General features: G+C 42.7%; 1 protein-coding gene across 4 annotated transcripts; it reads left to right on the top strand.

The window, feature by feature from the left end:
* Nucleotides 1-1,189: 1,189 nt before the first annotated feature.
* Nucleotides 1,190-16,768, top strand: GYG1 (glycogenin 1). 4 transcript variants are annotated; one of them, XM_049801805.1, is made up of 8 exons: nt 1,310-1,407; nt 4,956-5,091; nt 7,000-7,174; nt 7,599-7,761; nt 11,544-11,670; nt 14,867-15,086; nt 15,697-15,747; nt 15,967-16,768. In XM_049801805.1, the coding sequence occupies exons 1-8, from the start codon at nt 1,401-1,403 to the stop codon at nt 16,135-16,137; spliced, it is 1,050 nt and encodes a 349-aa protein (XP_049657762.1). In that variant the 5' UTR covers nt 1,310-1,400; the 3' UTR covers nt 16,138-16,768. The 4 variants fall into 4 exon arrangements, with proteins under 4 accessions (XP_049657761.1, XP_049657762.1, XP_049657763.1 ...); XM_049801804.1 differs by lacking the exon at nt 4,956-5,091 and having other exon boundaries at nt 1,190-1,407; XM_049801806.1 differs by lacking the exon at nt 15,697-15,747.

The following is a 16,768-nucleotide window of genomic DNA, read 5'->3' as shown; positions in this document are numbered from 1 at the left end:
TGTGACGGGGACTGAGCCCTGGCACAGGCTGCCTGGGGAGGTGGTGGAGTCTCCATCCTTGGAGGTATTCAAAAGCCACCTGGACATGGTCCTGGGCAACCAGCTCTGGGTGACCCTGCTTGAACAGGGGGGGTTGGACCCGATGACCTCCAGAGATCCCTTCCAGCCTCAACCAGTCTGTGATTCTGTGATTCTTTGGACCAACTCATCTCTTCAGTTAGGGTATCTTGTATATCTATACCCTTCACTATTTGTCATCATCTTTAATTGCTTAGTTTTGACTAGTATGTAGAGAGTCATGTGCGTAACAAAGGAACAGTACTAGAGTCTTAATACTCATAATGCTTGCAAGGGTGATAGAGAAGAGCACAAGAAACTTATCAGCACCCTTCCTATATTCCTGAAAAGGTACAGCTTAAATTTTTTCAAGGCCTGAAATCACGCCTTAAAGAAAATATACCTAAATATGGGCATATCTCCTCATCTCACCGGCTAACACACACTCCCCAGAAGTGCCAAGCATGGCCAACAGTACTAGTTACACTATCTTGACAGAGGCACGAACGGCGTAAGCCTTCGAACAACAGCACTTGCCTCACACCTCTTCTAGGGCTCCTCCTGCCACCCCGCAGCCCCCTGTGGTGACCACCACCAAACCACCCGTGACGCTGCATGCGCCAACAGCTGCGTTTCAAAGCCCGACAGCGATCCCAACCGCGTGTGCAGCTGCCTGCATCCGGCCCAAGGCGCGCCTCGTGGGAACGCCGTCCTCAGCTGCCATTTTGCGGCAGCATCGCGGACGGCTCACCGGCGGCCACGCAACCCTAGCGCGGCCGCGGGACCGGGGCTGTCTGGCACGTGCGCGTACTGTAAACGTGCTCCCCGCAGCTGCTTTGGGCCAGGCGCAGTTTTGCTCCTTCTTCCCGCGGAGCTCGGCGGCCACAGGAGGAACGCGCTCTCCTGTGCCACCGGCGCTGCCAGCCGGAGCCACGGCGTCCCGAAGAGGGCTCCTACCCTCGCTCCCCGCGGTGGAGCATCCCCAGGCTCAGCGTGGCCGAGGCGGCGCCGGCGGGGAGTAGGAGGCCCTCACGGCGCGGCCCCGGCCCCGGCCCCGGCCCCCGCCTCCGCGCCCCGGCCCGGCCCGGCGGCCGCCACCACCCGGCCCCGCGCCCCCTGCACGGGCCCACCCATGGCCGAAGGAGGGATGACGTGCCACCGCCGCCGGGGACCATGGCGGAGACCCCGCCCCGCGGCGACGCGGGGATTCCTCAGGGCGGGGCCTCCGCCCCCGGCCAAAGACGTGCGCCGCGTGGCCCCGCCCCTATATAAGGGGCGGCCTTCGCGCAGCCCCCGGAGCGCGGCCGCCGCCTCTGCTTCAGCCGTTCCGCGGAGTTGGCACCATGGCAGGTCAGTGCGCGCGGCCGCACCTCCCCGCGGGGGCCCAGCGCGCGCGCCGCGGCTCGCCAGGGCTGCGGGCGGCGCGGGCCGCGCCGGCGGAGCCGCCGGGCGCGTTCTGGGAGCGGCGCGGGGCGGGCCGCGGCCGCGCCTATTTTTAGGCGGCGGTCCCTGCCAGCCGCGCGCTCCGGGGGGCGGGCCGCCGCCGCGGCCGGTGGGGGCTGGGGCTGCCCGCGGGGGGGGGAGGGGGGAGCGGCTCGGCGAGGCTCGGCGGCGTCCGGCCGGGCGAGAGGACCCCGGCCGTTCAGCCGTGCTGCCCGGCCGCCTGCCCCGTACCTGGCCCGGGGCCGTGCCCCCTAATGGGAGGGATGTGGCCAGCGCGGCGGAGGGCAGGGGGGTCCGCGGAGGCCCCTGTAGGGCCGCAGCGGATCGCGGGAGAAAAGCCAGCCCTCTCCTGGCACGCTACGGAGAGCCTGTAACTCCTGTGCGTTTTGATGCTTTACAACGGGCAGTTCCTTACCACCTCTCCGAGCGTGCCTGGCTCTTTTCGTCCGGATCCCCCCCCCCCCCCGATTCTTGCCTTACCTGAAGCTGTCAGCGGAGTCGGTTTCACTTTCAGATCTGGAAGGTTGCAGGAAGTCTGGTGCTCTGCCTCCAGATGCACGTCTTGATTAGATGCTGCTGCCTCTTTAGGACTCCTGTACCCCCCCCCCCCCCCCCCCCCAAAAAAAATGCACGTCTTGATTAGATGCTGCTGCCTCTTTAGGACTCCTGTACCCCCCCAAAAACGATGCACGTCTTGATTAGTTGCTGCTGCCTCTTTAGGACTCCTGTACCCCCCCCAAAAAAAAATGCACGTCTTGATTAGATGCTGCTGCCTCTTTAGGACTCCCGTACCCCCCCAAAAAACGATGCACGTCTTGATTGGATGCTGCTGCCTCTTTCGGACTCCTGTACTCCCCCCCCCCCCCCCCCCCCCCCCCCCCAAATCGGATGTACCTAACTTGGAGAACAGGGGAACTGGCAGACACCTGTGAACTCTGGCTATGCCTATGAAAATGCTTCCAGAAGATGTTTTAAAATATCTGGGGCGAGCACTCTAGCCCCCTCCTGCATGCTGTCAGGTGAAAGATTGCTCCTAGCTCAGACTTCCAGGATGCTCCTGGCTGGCTGTGTAAGGACTAGTGCAAAGACTTGCATACAGATACTATAGCCTATGAACTGGGCAGCCAAAGATGTCTCTGAAGGAGCTTGGTTTTGCCTGGATAAATCAGTTATGAAGACGTGCAACTGTCTCGCATTCTCTGTGTTTTTGCAGCCACACTATTACTAATAGTTCAGTATGTTTCAGGCATAACAGTGACTGCTGTGTGAACATAACCTACTGTGGAGGAAATGTTTACAGAGAATGGAGAAGGGGGAGAGGATGGGAAAGGAGACCCACACAACTGAAATACTGGTGGTTTAGGTAAAATGGACTGGTCTCTTGAAGATGTAACTTCTATATTAAGCAGCAGCTGGTCTTGCCCAAACTGTAGTATGGACTCATGCATAATGTGTCTGAACGTACTTGTGAATGTACTTTAGAGAAGGTATGAAACAGAACAAAGTTTAAGCAAAACTTTAGAAAGCTGTACTGACTTGGATGCTCTCTCTGCAAGTTGCCCGTATCCTCCACCTGTCAAGCAGGCATAAAGTTTCCTACTGCAGTTGGGATGTAATAGGGGCCTTCTTAGCCTTTGCTCCATCATTAAATTGACTCTATTTCTCCAAGACCTTTGTGTGTGAATAATCAGTTTCATTAAGATGAGGAGACATGGTAGGAGTATACCTGCTAACAAGTCAATGAAAAAGACTAGTCTTTCAATGGCAAGGTCACTTCAAGAATTAAGTCTTATACTGCTGGAACACCCCCCACCCCCCCGCCCCCCAACATTCAGATGAATGTTGGGGACAATCCCACTTTGTCTACACTTGATTTTTAGTGAGCTGTCTGTCAGCGTAAGAGTGGCAGACTCCTATATTGAGTAGTTGAGGAGTAACATGCAAATTAAGTAATGAAAAAAGCTGCCCTATTAGGAGGGTGTTCTTACCACTTAAAATGCTACACACTTGCCATTTGTAAAGCTTCAAAGAAACAGAAAATTGTCCTGTAGATTTGCTGAATTATATGAACTATTACAAATTGGTAGCTAAAGTGAACTGAAAAAAACCCCAACTTTATTCCTGGCATTGTAGAAGCTTTTTTGAACTTTGTAATTGACCACTATAATGTAAATCCCTTGGGACTAGTTGGTTTTGCTGCTAAGCAGAATAGAAGGTTTTGTAGCTGGTCTGTACAGCTTGCAAACCAGGTTTGCAGAGCTTATAGACAATTACGGTACATGACTTTCTGTCATCAACTGTTAAGATGGTATTAAGTTAAAAAGATATTGATGATGACTGTCTCATGGGCTGAGGAGTTAGACCAAACAACAACCTCTCTGAAAGTAGAGCAGTCAGTATTTTAATCTTAGGACTACACTTGGTGGTAAGCCTTTAAGTGTCCAGAACACTCACTCTCAATCCTCATCTAACCTAGTTAACTTGTATAAAGAAAAGAAATCATAGTTGCTAAAATAAATTTGAACGTGAAAATCTACTCCTGAAATTCTTAGGAAGAAACTATTTTGTTGATGATATCAAAAATGGTTTGTATAAAAGAGCACACTTCTTTATAAAGAAAGCACTGTATCTTGGAAAGGAGTACTACGTGATGATAATTAACAGTTGTCTACATGACGATAGTTAACAGTGAACTGAAGAAGTTGAAAGTTACTTGTTTGCTTTTGTCAGTCCTACCCTGGCAGTTTAAAACAACATGACAATTGAAAGAATGCAAAGCTTGTATTATATGGCCTCAATAAGCAAAAACTGTTGCTTCAAGTCTTAAACTGCTTCTCATGTTACTTCTCATGTTATCTTGCATTCTTCTGATAAAGCTGAAACCATGGGTTGCAGAACAACTCATCTGAAAAATCCTGAGCTAGCAAAACTTAATACTGTTGTCCAAGATCTAATTCAATGCTTACTTTAATTTGAAAATGAAATGTAAGTTTTATACTGCCCTAGCTTCAGGGTTGAGAGCTGAACCTAGAGTAACTGCAAAACTACCAACTTTAGACCAAATGTAAGCCCACTGACTCCCAATACTTCTAGCTTTAAAATAGTATATTAATGGCCAAAATAAGGCTCTTTAGACCTTTGGGATTATCTCTAACATTTGGCATGACTTATTTAACCTGTGGGCAAACTGGAACTGGTTTACTCTTGCAACAGTCTTGATTTTGTTGTTTTTCTTTTTACTGCATTTTGCCATGTGTCAAGTTACTAATAGCAAGTATAGCTATGCAAGTATAATCTGCTTCATTCAGCCATGTAGGTAGGCCCAATATGCAGAGTTAAAGGGCACATCTTGGAGTTCTCACAGCATGATTACCTAACGATCCTAGGTTTCTAGTATATCTGTCTCAGAGTAAAGTAGTGGATCATGCTAACTTGACCAAGTTCATTTCTTCCAGACCAGTCTTTTGTGACTCTAGCCACAAATGACTCCTATGTGAAAGGAGCACTGGTACTTGGTTCATCCTTGCAACAGTACAGAACAACAAGGAAGCTGACTGCACTCATAACTCCTCAGGTCTCAGATCTTATGAGGTAAGGTCACTTATGTACTTCAAACTGCCACAGTTCCTGCTGATGTGAAGGTTGAAAAATGGAAGTTAAATTCCTTAATAGTAACCTTCCAAAACTCTGGAAGCTTAACAGCTAAGCTTAGCAGAATTCAACTTATACTGTCTGGAATTCTGTAAGTTCTTCAAACATGGAACTGGTTTGGTTTTTTTTTCCTTTCTTCCATATGACAAGTTAACAAATACTCTGTAGTTAGAGCACTAAACTGTGACTTGATACTGATATTTCAACTGGATCTTTGCTCTTTCATAGTCCTGCTTAGAACTGTCCAACAATACGATAGTGCCTGTGTGTTCATTAGTGCTGTGTGTATGCATGTGGAGGTGGGAGTAGGGGATTGGTATTTATTTGTTTTGCAGAAGCATTCCCAATTGAGATAATGTAATAGAAGCTCTCTTGAAATCTAGCAGACACTTCAAATAAAATTTTGTCATGAGAGAAGAAAATGAGCAGAACTAAAGTAGCACCAAGTATGTCAAATCAGCAGATCAACAGAGGCATCTAATGAGGCCACTGCAGTACAACAAATGAAATTAACAGGCAACTGCTTCCTACAGCCTCTCTAGAATAGTCTCAGTATGGAGTGGACTGGGTACTCTTTCTGCCTGTAAGAGGAGGGTAAAAAAACAAGTAACTTAATAGCCACATGAACTACAGATGATAGGTCAAGGTTCTTTGCATGGGGAAGTTCTTCTGAAAAGATGTCTCAATTTATAGAGGCAGTAGAGAAGTGGCTCAATAATAGAGTGACTTTCCTTGGAGTCTCTTGGCAGCTAAATGGCCTTATCAACATAAAGATATTACATATAGGAACATCCATTCTAGCCTATTAGGTTAGTGTGCTCTTTTAAGATGAATCATAAATGTGCTTATATGCTAGTGTAAGTCAGCTAGTACTATACCCTTAGACCAGTGATACCTGCCTACCTAGTGGTGTAACTGGAGCTTGCATTTCTCACTCTGTATCCACTAACAAGGTATGCCTTAAGTTCAGAAGCAACTGTCCATACCAAACTGTCAATATAAAGACAGCCTTGCAAGGCAGAGTTCTAAAACTCATTTACAAACTCTATGACTCAAATTGTAGTGATAACTGGCGAGCATTCAAGATACACTGTAGAATAGTGAGGCTTCACATATGCTTCATATTTTAAGCAGCATGAACTCCTTAACCTCTCTTGAACTAATGGTAGTGCTTTACTGATGGTAAAGCAAAGGTTGGATATCTGCCACAAAATTTCACTACACTGTCTGAAAGTAAGTCTCTCACCCTTAGGTGAACATGATTCTGGGTCAAAACACTGCTGTACCCACAGCTATGATTAAGTGAGTCTTTAAAAATTCAAGGGATAGAGAAAGTTTTAGCAAGTGGGTCTAGTCAGATGGCTTTAATAGTCACAAATCCAGAACAGTGTTGTCATAACTATTGCATAAACTTCTGTTTCAGCTGTTTAGGATTCAGCTACTGTCCTGCTCAAGCTACTCTAACAGCTTCCCATTTCTTAAGTGCCTGCTCAAAGTAGACTTAACTTGCCAAAAATCAGAGTCTGGCTGGAAAAAAAGCTGTGTGGAAAGGTTGTACTACGTAACCATGACCTACTGGACTTGGTAGCAATGCCAACTAAAGCCCTGTTTGTGGAAGAAAAACCCAAGCAAACTTCTTTGTTCCACAAAATGATGCCCATTACAAACTAGAAACCTTGAGGCAGACAGGTGTGCTTGTGCATTCCAACACATGCAGTCAACTCTTACTGATGGCATAAGAAATACTGCCAGGTTTGCTGTTATTCCATTTCCTTTTATGGAATCTGTCAGTGGTCTGGTGCTGGAATAACAATAGAACTAAATCTTGGTAATTGAATCTTTCTCCAGGAAAGTGCTGGAAAAAGTCTTTGATGAAGTCATATTGGTAGACGTCTTGGATAGTGGGGATTCAGCACACTTGGCATTGATGAAAAGACCTGAGCTGGGTGTCACACTAACAAAGCTTCACTGCTGGGAACTGACGCAGTTCTCAAAATGCGTTTTCATGGATGCAGACACAATGGTAAGTGGTTATGTCCCATGGTACTTAATTACATGGTATGGGAGTTGTTGGATTTTTTTTCTGTGGGTTGTTCTTGGTTTTTTGGGGGGTGGGGGAGAGGGGTTGGTGTTGTGGGTTGTTTGTGTGGTTTTGGTGTTTTGTTTTGATGTTGTTTGTTTGTTTGTTTTTTTAGAGGAGGGGTAATAGAGGCCTTGTTACTGCTTGGACTAGCAACTCTAAAAACGTGTGCTTTTTTTATCTGAATCAATTGTAACGTAGTCTGTGGGGACTATCTCCATAAAGTATTGTCTTCCATAAGACAAGAGCACTGATATGAGAACTTTCTTTCATGTCTTAAGGTGGATGTCAAAATCTGTTATAACATGGTACCCCAATTCCTAACCTAAAAACCAGAAAACAATTTTTTTACCCCCGTTACAACTAGGTTTTGTCAAATATCGATGAGCTTTTTGAGAGAGAAGAGCTGTCTGCAGCACCAGACCCAGGCTGGCCTGACTGTTTTAATTCTGGAGTTTTTGTTTACCGACCTTCCATTGAAACATACAATCAGCTGTTACAGTTTGCCACAGAGAAAGGCAGCTTTGATGGTATGTATTAATTTGTATTTCAATATAAGTTAGATGAAAATAGTAATAGTGGTTGGGATGGTGCAGTAATTACTTATGTGTCACGGGGACTCTGTGTGATAGAATTCTGAACTCACTGTAACTACACAAAAATTAGAACCTTCTCACAACAGAGGCTATCATTACAATATGTAGTAAATCTACTTTTTTCAGACTTCGTGAAATAGAAAACCTAAGAGTTTGGCCTCCAAACTTGCAGCTGTAAGCATTAGCAATGTAAAAATCATGTAACAAGAAATCTTAAGATGCAGCAAGCACAGTGCATGCATTAGCAAATGAAACTGCAGTACTATGCTTCATGCAGTCCTAACACTCAAGGCTTGAATGTTCTATGCCAACTCAAGTTGCTGTGGAAAAAACAGTACTGATCAACTTGAGTGCAGATTCAGAGAAACAAACATTTAAAGATGCAACTGTCTCTTCATATGCTTTGTGATAGCTTCCTGTCATTATAGGGTGGTGACTGTCTTTTCCCAATATCAAGTGCATGTAGCCTTGGCTGCTTCCCACTATAGGTCACTTGGGATTGGCCACTGTGCCAGATTTAAGCTTGAGAAGCCAAGTTCTGCTGTCCTGTAAGTCTTCTACATCTATTACTATTGCAGTAAATGCACATGTTGCTTGAAGACTGCTATAGTTAAAGGCTTCTGAACGACTATTTTCTCCTGTCACTAAATTTTGTTATGTAACTACTGTGGTACAAAACCAAAGTCTAACTGAAAAAGCTACAGAAAACTACATAAATAAGACCATAAAATGGAAGTCTTAATAGAAGGCAATTAGCCAGCCTGTTGACTTACCTTTCAGTACTTTGTAAAAAGTAAAAATTCTAGATGTTACTCCTAGTCTGCAGAATCATCCCTGTTACTGTGTGGACTCCTATGTGTGGCCTCCTAAAGAACATTAGTTGCAGTTGGATGCTTAATGCTACCATATGAATAAACTCTAGTGAAAATGAGTACTGCAATGTAATGAAGGGTCTGTCTGTACCTCGCTACTGACAAGGCAGCAGTTGGTAGCTCTGGGAGTGCTCTCAAATATTGGTTGTAAATTGATCACCAGCTATGGCAAAAGCTGTAGCACTGTACTAAATTGTTGCATTAAAAAAAACCCCCAACAAACACACCAAAACCAAACAAAAACCCCCTAAACAAACCCACATCTTTGTGCAAACTGACTGTTGAGTAGCTCCAGGAACATATGAGACTTGCCAATTGTATCCTCTGAGCTTTGTGCTCAACTGCTAGCAGACCTCATGTTCTAGGTCTAAGGCCCCTGTCCTTTAAAAGAATAGAACTGCTTCCACAATATACTTTCTGACTTCCTCAGGGTCCTAAATATGAAGCAATTGTTGCAGCTCTTAACAGCAAAAATGGTGTGTTAATGGTTTAAAATTTATTCAGTTTTTACTAAATGGTAGCACTGATCTGAGTAATGAGACCATGGAGACTTACACTACCTGCGTAAGCTGCTGCTGAGCTTGTGAACTCAGTGGAGAGAAAGGGGATTTAAACTTAAATTGATCTAGACAGTAATAAAAGTTCATAGGAAATTTTATAAGAGAAACACCTGTGAAGGGTCACTGCCCTTAATAGGACACAGGGATGCAAACTCAACAAGCTACCAAGCTATGCATAATTGAAGTCAAGCTCTAAAGCACCCCATCTGCAGTAGTAGTAACTAGGCAATGCAAGACTTTGCAGAGTATTTCATATTTATAACAACAGACAGATGCCTCCTCCTATGTAATGCTATTGTGCAGAAATGGGAAAGTGATGTCTACTTATGCAGACAACTACTTTGTCTATTTGAACTTCACCTTTCTAGATAATGAGGAATATGTCATGCAATAATTCTAGATAACAACTAAAAGTAGTGGAGGGGGAAAAAAAAAGTTTGGTTTTAAAAAAAACCCAAACCTGGTAGTGCTGATACCTTAAGAATGTTGCTATTGCTTCAACAATCCTCTGGCTCTTTAGCCTGGGTTCTAAAATCTTTGCTTTTACATATAAAGATATAATGCAGCAAGACTGTATCTGTGGATATGTTGCTAATATAACTACTGCCTGATTCTTTCACCTTATGTCTAAGGTCCAGTTTATACAAGGCTACTGTTGAAGTCTGAACTAGGACAGCTAAATGCCACTTTCAGTGGCTGCTTTGGCACAAATGCATGCAATCTGAAAAAAAGCCAAGTATGTGAAAAAATCTGAGTGTCCTATAGAATAAGTTAAATACACTGTTGCTTCCCCTTCAGTGATGAGCTATCTGTTCTGAGGGCATCCCAGACTTCCTTCTCTTTTAGATGATCTTATTGTTAACATACAAATTCTTAATACAACGTTAAGTTAGAGGTTAAAATGAAACATAGCCGAGTAAAGACCAGGAGACTTGGCTGGCTTCTTTGACTCTGTTCTCTTGAACAGTTGATGGGCACAACTTCTTAAAAAGTGCTTTCCTTCCTTTATGGAATGAGAGGCAAGTCAGGGGTTTGAAATTACTGGACTTGAGTCTCTAGGCAATTCCTCACTCTGCAATCTGTATGTATGCTGTAACAGGATACTTAGAATTGGTATTTGTCAGTGTATTGTCTGTACATCTAAGTTTATGCTCAGTGTCTAGATAATGCAGTTGCAAAAAGCATATTCTGCTTAAACAGCAGTGAGGGTGTAAACCTTAGTACTGCCCTAAATCTAATCATAGGCCAATAAAAAGACCTTTCCTGAGTCAGCAGAGACTGAATGCTTTAGAAAATTAAAGACTAAAATAAAACATTGTCTCTCTTCTAAGCTATCCATTTACCTACTCTTTAGCAATGCTACTTGTGAATGCAGTTACAGGTGAAGGGAAGATGGCAAAGTTAAGGGACTCCCTTCAATCTCCTTCATAAGAGGAACTATTAGCACTTAAAGACTAAGTGTATTCACTGCAATAAAGAATGAATACATAAGTAGTTTTTACTTCTCAGTAGCTGCTTATAAACTAGTCTGCTTCGGGCCAGAGGGTTGTTGGTTGTTTTGTTTGGGTTTTTTTTAGTTATTCTACTACTGACATACCAAACAACTTCAGACTCATTTGACCTCCTTACAACCTCTACTTGCAAACTTAAGAGGTGATCCCTCCCAACACAGTAGGTCTGGCCATAGCTTAGATTGTTATCCTCACTTAGGGCTTAGTCAGCAGCTTTTTAGTACACAACTAGGAATGCCTACTGCCTGTTAAGGGATTTGATGGTTGTCACCAAGACTGAATGTGCTTTCCTTATCAGATCACAGTGTAGGTAGGTGCATCCAGGACTGCAGGTCTAAGACAATATTGATACCCTAACTCTGTTGTTCAGATGTTGGTCATGCATCTGTAAACATAAGTAATAAAACTAATAGTTGGCACTTGATCTTCTGAGCTACAGCTTTCCTGAAGCTGAACAGTGCTTAATTGTCAAGTCCTGTTTTTTGCTGCCTTATACAGCTTGAGCTTAAGCTGTAAAAAAAAAAAAGAATGGCAGGGTTTGAGAGCAGCTTGCTATTTTTTTTAGCAAAAGTAACCCCACACATACTATCTCTTTCATTCTGGACACTTTTTGGATTTTCAAAGGGTTGTTCACAAATAGAACTCTAGTGCTCTGTGCCAAACTCCTACTGGACATGACAACTGCATTACCAGCTCTTAATTAGTGAAGTGATTGAAAAAGATCCTAAAACAGCTACCTGATGCTTGTAGCCTATTAATGCTTTCTCTTTCAGGTGCAGATCAGGGGTTATTAAACACCTTCTTCAGCAGCTGGGCAACAACAGACATGAGCAAACATCTACCATTTATTTATAATTTGAGCAGCACTTCTGTATATTCCTACCTTCCAGCATTTAAAGCGTAAGTTCAAAATTCTAAGAAGACTTTCAGAGCTTATGTAAACTAATCTATTGAAACAGAATGAACAGGCAGAATGTGAACTTACAGTTTTTCTAAAGGGAGACCTAAAGAAAAATATAATAGTTTCTTCTCTCAAAAAAAAAAAGTTGAATTAATACTAGTTAAATGAATCATCTCATGATAAATGCAAAAAGCTGTATCTGTAGCTTAAACCACTCATCCCTGGTGCTAACACTGAAGCTGATTTAGAGTAAGCACATTTGACAGGTCACTTGCAAAAGGGAGAACCACTCCTCCAGTATGGGATACTGTCTATTACAGCTCTAACCAAAGGCAGTAGTTCTTGAATCAGCTCTTGAATGGGCTGGCACTGAACACCAGCATGTCACTGGTGGTATTGTTCCCACCTAGATAACTTGCCCTCTCCTCACTCAAATTACTTAGGTTATTTAACAAACAGTAGTTACAGTTCATCTAATCAACCTGTACCATTCAAATAAACATGGTGAACAAAGGCTTGTATAAAACTAGAATTCTCTCCCAACAGTCTTTCTAGATCTCAGACAGTTCCTTAAGTAATACTGAGATGGATCAAAGACTACAGCCAACCACCATACCATTGTGTGTTTCCTGTGTAAGGAAAACAACTGTATCCTCCCTAGCTAGCAGTATTAGATTTGGCATGAGTAAACCATATGTCAGTGGCAGGGTCACTCAAAGTGTTATAATAAACACAGGAGGAAGCGAGGGAAGCTGAAATGTTACACAGAAACTCTTATTCATTAAGAGTGGCAAAAGCTGGTGGTGGGGGAGGGAAAGTACCAATTGCATAAAAAAAAATCTGATCTGTGAATGACATCAGGTTACTAGTGTCTAAAGCAGCAGCTAGCATAAGCAGGACTGTTGCTGGCTCAAGATCAAACTATGTTGTCTTGTGATCAGAATACCATTTGAAATCCTGTCATGCTAAAAGTGGAACACTTATTTAAAGAAATATATGCAAGCCTAAGAATGACTAAGTAGTTAGATAGCATTTGATAAGCTAGCATCTATTGTAAAGTATGTCCTCTTTCCATGGCTGGCTGGTTGTTAGTCACATGACCTTAAATTTACTAATCACCTTGTTGCCACAAAAGACTAATTGCATCTGGGGGCTCCTGACAAAAATTCCATTTAACTGATTGAATCAATTGCCTAACTGAATTCAGCAGACCTTTAAAAGTAGAATGGTGGAAGTGCAGACCTTTTAAGTAGAATACCCAGCTCAATAGGTGGAACAATTTCGCTTGGTTAGATTAGCAGCTATGCTCCTAATAATCAGCAGTTGGAATAAAGTGAAATTTAAACCTACTGACATCAATAGCTAAGTTTTTTGCAGCTTTGTACAGCGAGACTAGATTTCACAGCAGTCTCAGTAATCCTTTTTCCAAAGGAAAATGCCAATTCATGACAAATGCTCTCTAACTTCAAAACATTGATGAAGGACTTTTCTGGGAAATGGGGAAAGACAGATTAGTTGCTGAGGCCAGTGTGGACATAAAGCTTCCTAACAGTTGAGCTTAAATGTCAAAAGAAAGTATTGCAGATCTAGAAAACAGATACTGAAAACATTGTAGAAGCTTGGCATCTGTCAACTGTTGTACAGGTCTTAAGTGGACAGAATACTAAGAATACACTTCTCCACTTGCAGCAAGTGTAACATAACACTTCTTAGGCATTCTCTAGCTTAAATAGCCTTGATTTTTAAACAATGACAAGTTTCCTCAGAACAGCAGCAGCCTGAGATGAAGAAAACTCAGGCTGTTAAGTAGTGCTGTGACAGCTAATTAAACGAAGGTAGTCCTCTTATGCCAAATCTTGACATATGGAGTTTAAAGTTAAAGCCCAGGAACTGACCTCTTAAGGATAGAAATTTTTTTTCTTGCAATTAGTGCAAATGCTTGACCTTGTTTCACACATGCATAGTTTTTTTTTCATTCTGCAGTAAGATTGGTTGTGTCTGAAACACTGAATGTGAATATTGAAATACAGTCAAGGGTCTTACAGTAGTACAACCCCACCACCACCCCCTCCCCCTGCCCCCCAATGCATGCTGCCTTGTTTTGAATATTCTAAAGTTTTTGAAACATACCTGCATTGTCTCCATATGTGAAAATTAAACATCTGAGTCCTGGTCAAAATGGCCAGGGTGTGCTCAACAAATTAGAGAAACTAGTTTGGCATTATTATCCATTTTAATCATATTATGTTGAGAAGAAATCCTAATGTGATACAAACTGAACTAGGTGAGACAGTCCCTGTTACTAGAGAGACTGGTATTGCTTGTTCACAAAATTGACTCAAGCTGAACTCTAGTTCTAGAACCATAAAAGAATAGAATGAATGCTGTCTCTTTTAGTGTTCTTTACATCAAAAGGGGTGCATCTCATCTACACTCTTAATGCAAAAGAACATACTGGTAGCATTTGGGACAAAGCTAGAAACCCATACTGAAAATGGGGTTAAAATAGTTTTTAAAAGAAACAAAAAAACCCCACCACCACCACAAAACCCACCCATGGGTAAACTGAGGTTATTTAGAAAATAATGGTTGGTTGTCTAGCAAGACCCTGCTGCACCAAGATCAAAGTCCTCTGAAATTGCATAGGCTATACAAAGCTGTTATTTTGCAGGGACACAGTCTTCCTGCAGCAGGGCCTTCCAATGATCCTTTTCTATAGGGCTGTAAACTGAAAGGGTAACTCTTAACACTGACCCTTCTCTACATAATGCTTGTAATGCCTAACTATCTGGATCACTGACTTTGGAGTAGAATCTTTTTCACTTTTAAAACCAGTTCCGATTGCAACGGCTGCTTGAGACTGCTCTCTCCTGAGCTATGGACATCACTCTACCTAAAGACTTGAGTTGGCTGTAAGTACTTAAATAGCCCAGACCATTAGGTTTTGGCTGTATTCTGACTAGTGTAATGTAGAATGCAGTTTGCATTTTTTCTGTTGTATAAGTGATGCTTTCAGTCCCAGTAGGCAATGGCAATTTGATCATTTAGTGTTTAGCCTCCTAAATATATTCATATTTCTGTTTTCTGGACACCTACAGAAACTGCAGGTTAAAAAAAAAGTTATGCCTGCCAGTCAAAACTCTTTTTTCTAGACACCTGCACAAACTGTGGGTTCTAACTTTTTCTGTCCAACAGGTTTGGTGCAAATACTAAAGTGGTGCATTTCCTGGGAAGCACAAAGCCATGGAACTATACCTATGACTCCAGAACAAAAAGCATAAAAGGCAACATGGATGACCCTAAAATAGTTCACCCAGAATTCCTCAAGATGTGGTGGGATACCTATACAGCTAATGTTTTACCATTACTAGAACAGCATGGAATTGTTAAAGAAATTACTACAGGTGTAAACATGGTATGTGCTTTAATATTCTTGTACAAATTACCTAAGTATGGATGACAGGTTCTTTACAATTCCACCGATTTCCTTTCCCTCTGTCCAACTCACAGCATGGATGTGGTTTAGTTTGTGGGATGCAAGGTTTTTTGGTTTTGTTCTTTTAAGCTTGGAACAAATAATACTACAGCAGGGAAGCATGCTATAGTGGTCTTGAAGGTAGCTGTCTGCTTGCCTAAACCAAACTATGTAAGTAGCTAATGATGCACCAGAAATTACACTGTAGCAACTTCTTTAATATATACAGGGAAGGGCCCCAACTCTTAATGTGTTGCAGCTAATTCGGTTCTCAGGCAGAAGAACCCCAGTTCAGCATGCAATATGTACATACAGATCTTGCATGGTGAAACAAATCTAGGTAAGCCTAGGATAAGTAGAGAATGCATGCTTATGTAGACTGGCAGTAATAAAATCTCAATACGTATCAAAGCCAAAGTAATACTTCTGACTCTAGTTCTCTTAGTGCATGGGCCAGTTTAAGTTCTCAACCTTTCTAAGACCAAAGTTACTGATCTCTTAAGATATGCTTTCTCTTGTTAATCTTATCTTTCTAACGAACTATTTGCAGCTATCGGGCTTGGTCTATACTCTGGCTTTCTCTTGTGGCTTCTGTAGAGAGGTATGAAGAACTTAAACTTTACCTTTTTTTTTTTTTCTTTTCTCCGTGCTAACTTCTGTAACTCTGCTTTGTTACTTTGCTAGGAAAGCTGCACAACCCCTGCCCACTGGCAATGCTTGCTGCTGTGCATGAGACTATCCCATTATCCCATTCTGTAGCCTGTTGCTCACTTCAGCTATGCAAAGTATTTCTGTATTTTTACTCTGCTTTTCCTTTTAGGCAGAGATTACAGAGGGAATGTCCCACATATCAATATCAGCACCATCACCAGCATTACCAACTGTATCTTCAGAAGAACGCAAGGAACGGTGGGAACAGGGCCAAGCTGACTATATGGGAGTGGATTCCTTTGACAACATCAAGAAGAAACTTGATACCTACCTTCAGTAGAAATGCCTGTCTCAAACAGTGGTGATGCAAGGACTTGTTCCAGAACTAACAGCTAGAAAGGTGTAGATGGTGGTCAGTTACACTTGCTAGTAGCTTGATGAAAAACTTCTTGGCTGAAGGCCGCTGCAGTGCTACAGATGAAGAATGAGCAAAAGCTAGGAAGCAGAATTCCTTGGGCCACCTATAACTGCCCAATTTCCAATTCTCCCTACTAGATAAAACCAGGTATTTTCAGCTTAAATTTTCTTCTGTTGTGATCAATTGGCTCAACATATTCCTTGAAACTGGGTTTGTTACCTCACCTCATTAAGGTGATTAGCATTGATTCCTTTGCTTGCTGTTTTAGATGTAAAATCTAATTCATGGGATTGCTCATACACTAGAGTGGTAGCCATTCTGCTTTACCATAAATGTTTTAATGACACTGGGATACATACAGATGTAACAGTAATAGCACTGCTTTGCTCTTCCAGTCACAATTGCACTGAAGTTTTGACCAGGTTCTTACGCACAGTGCCTACAGCATGGCAGAATGCATTTTTCAGTTCTGTATACTATGGGACTAGTAAACTGAGTTTTATCTGTTACTTGCAATGTTGCACTTGATACAAAAATAAAAAGTTGTCATGCA

This window comes from Accipiter gentilis, chromosome 6, assembly GCF_929443795.1.
Source record: "Accipiter gentilis chromosome 6, bAccGen1.1, whole genome shotgun sequence".
Taxonomy (NCBI): domain Eukaryota; kingdom Metazoa; phylum Chordata; class Aves; order Accipitriformes; family Accipitridae; genus Astur; species Astur gentilis.
This window is presented reverse-complemented; position numbering and strand designations above follow the sequence as displayed.

Coding starts and splice junctions, on each gene's coding strand:
- GYG1 (XM_049801804.1), top strand. CDS start 1,190: ATGGCCGAAGGAGGGATGACGTGCCACCGCCGCCGGGGACCATGGCGG. Junction 15,087..15,696: donor TTACTACAGGTGTAAACATG/GTATGTGCTTTA, acceptor AACTATTTGCAG/CTATCGGGCTTGGTCTATAC. Junction 15,748..15,966: donor CTTGTGGCTTCTGTAGAGAG/GTATGAAGAACT, acceptor TTTTCCTTTTAG/GCAGAGATTACAGAGGGAAT.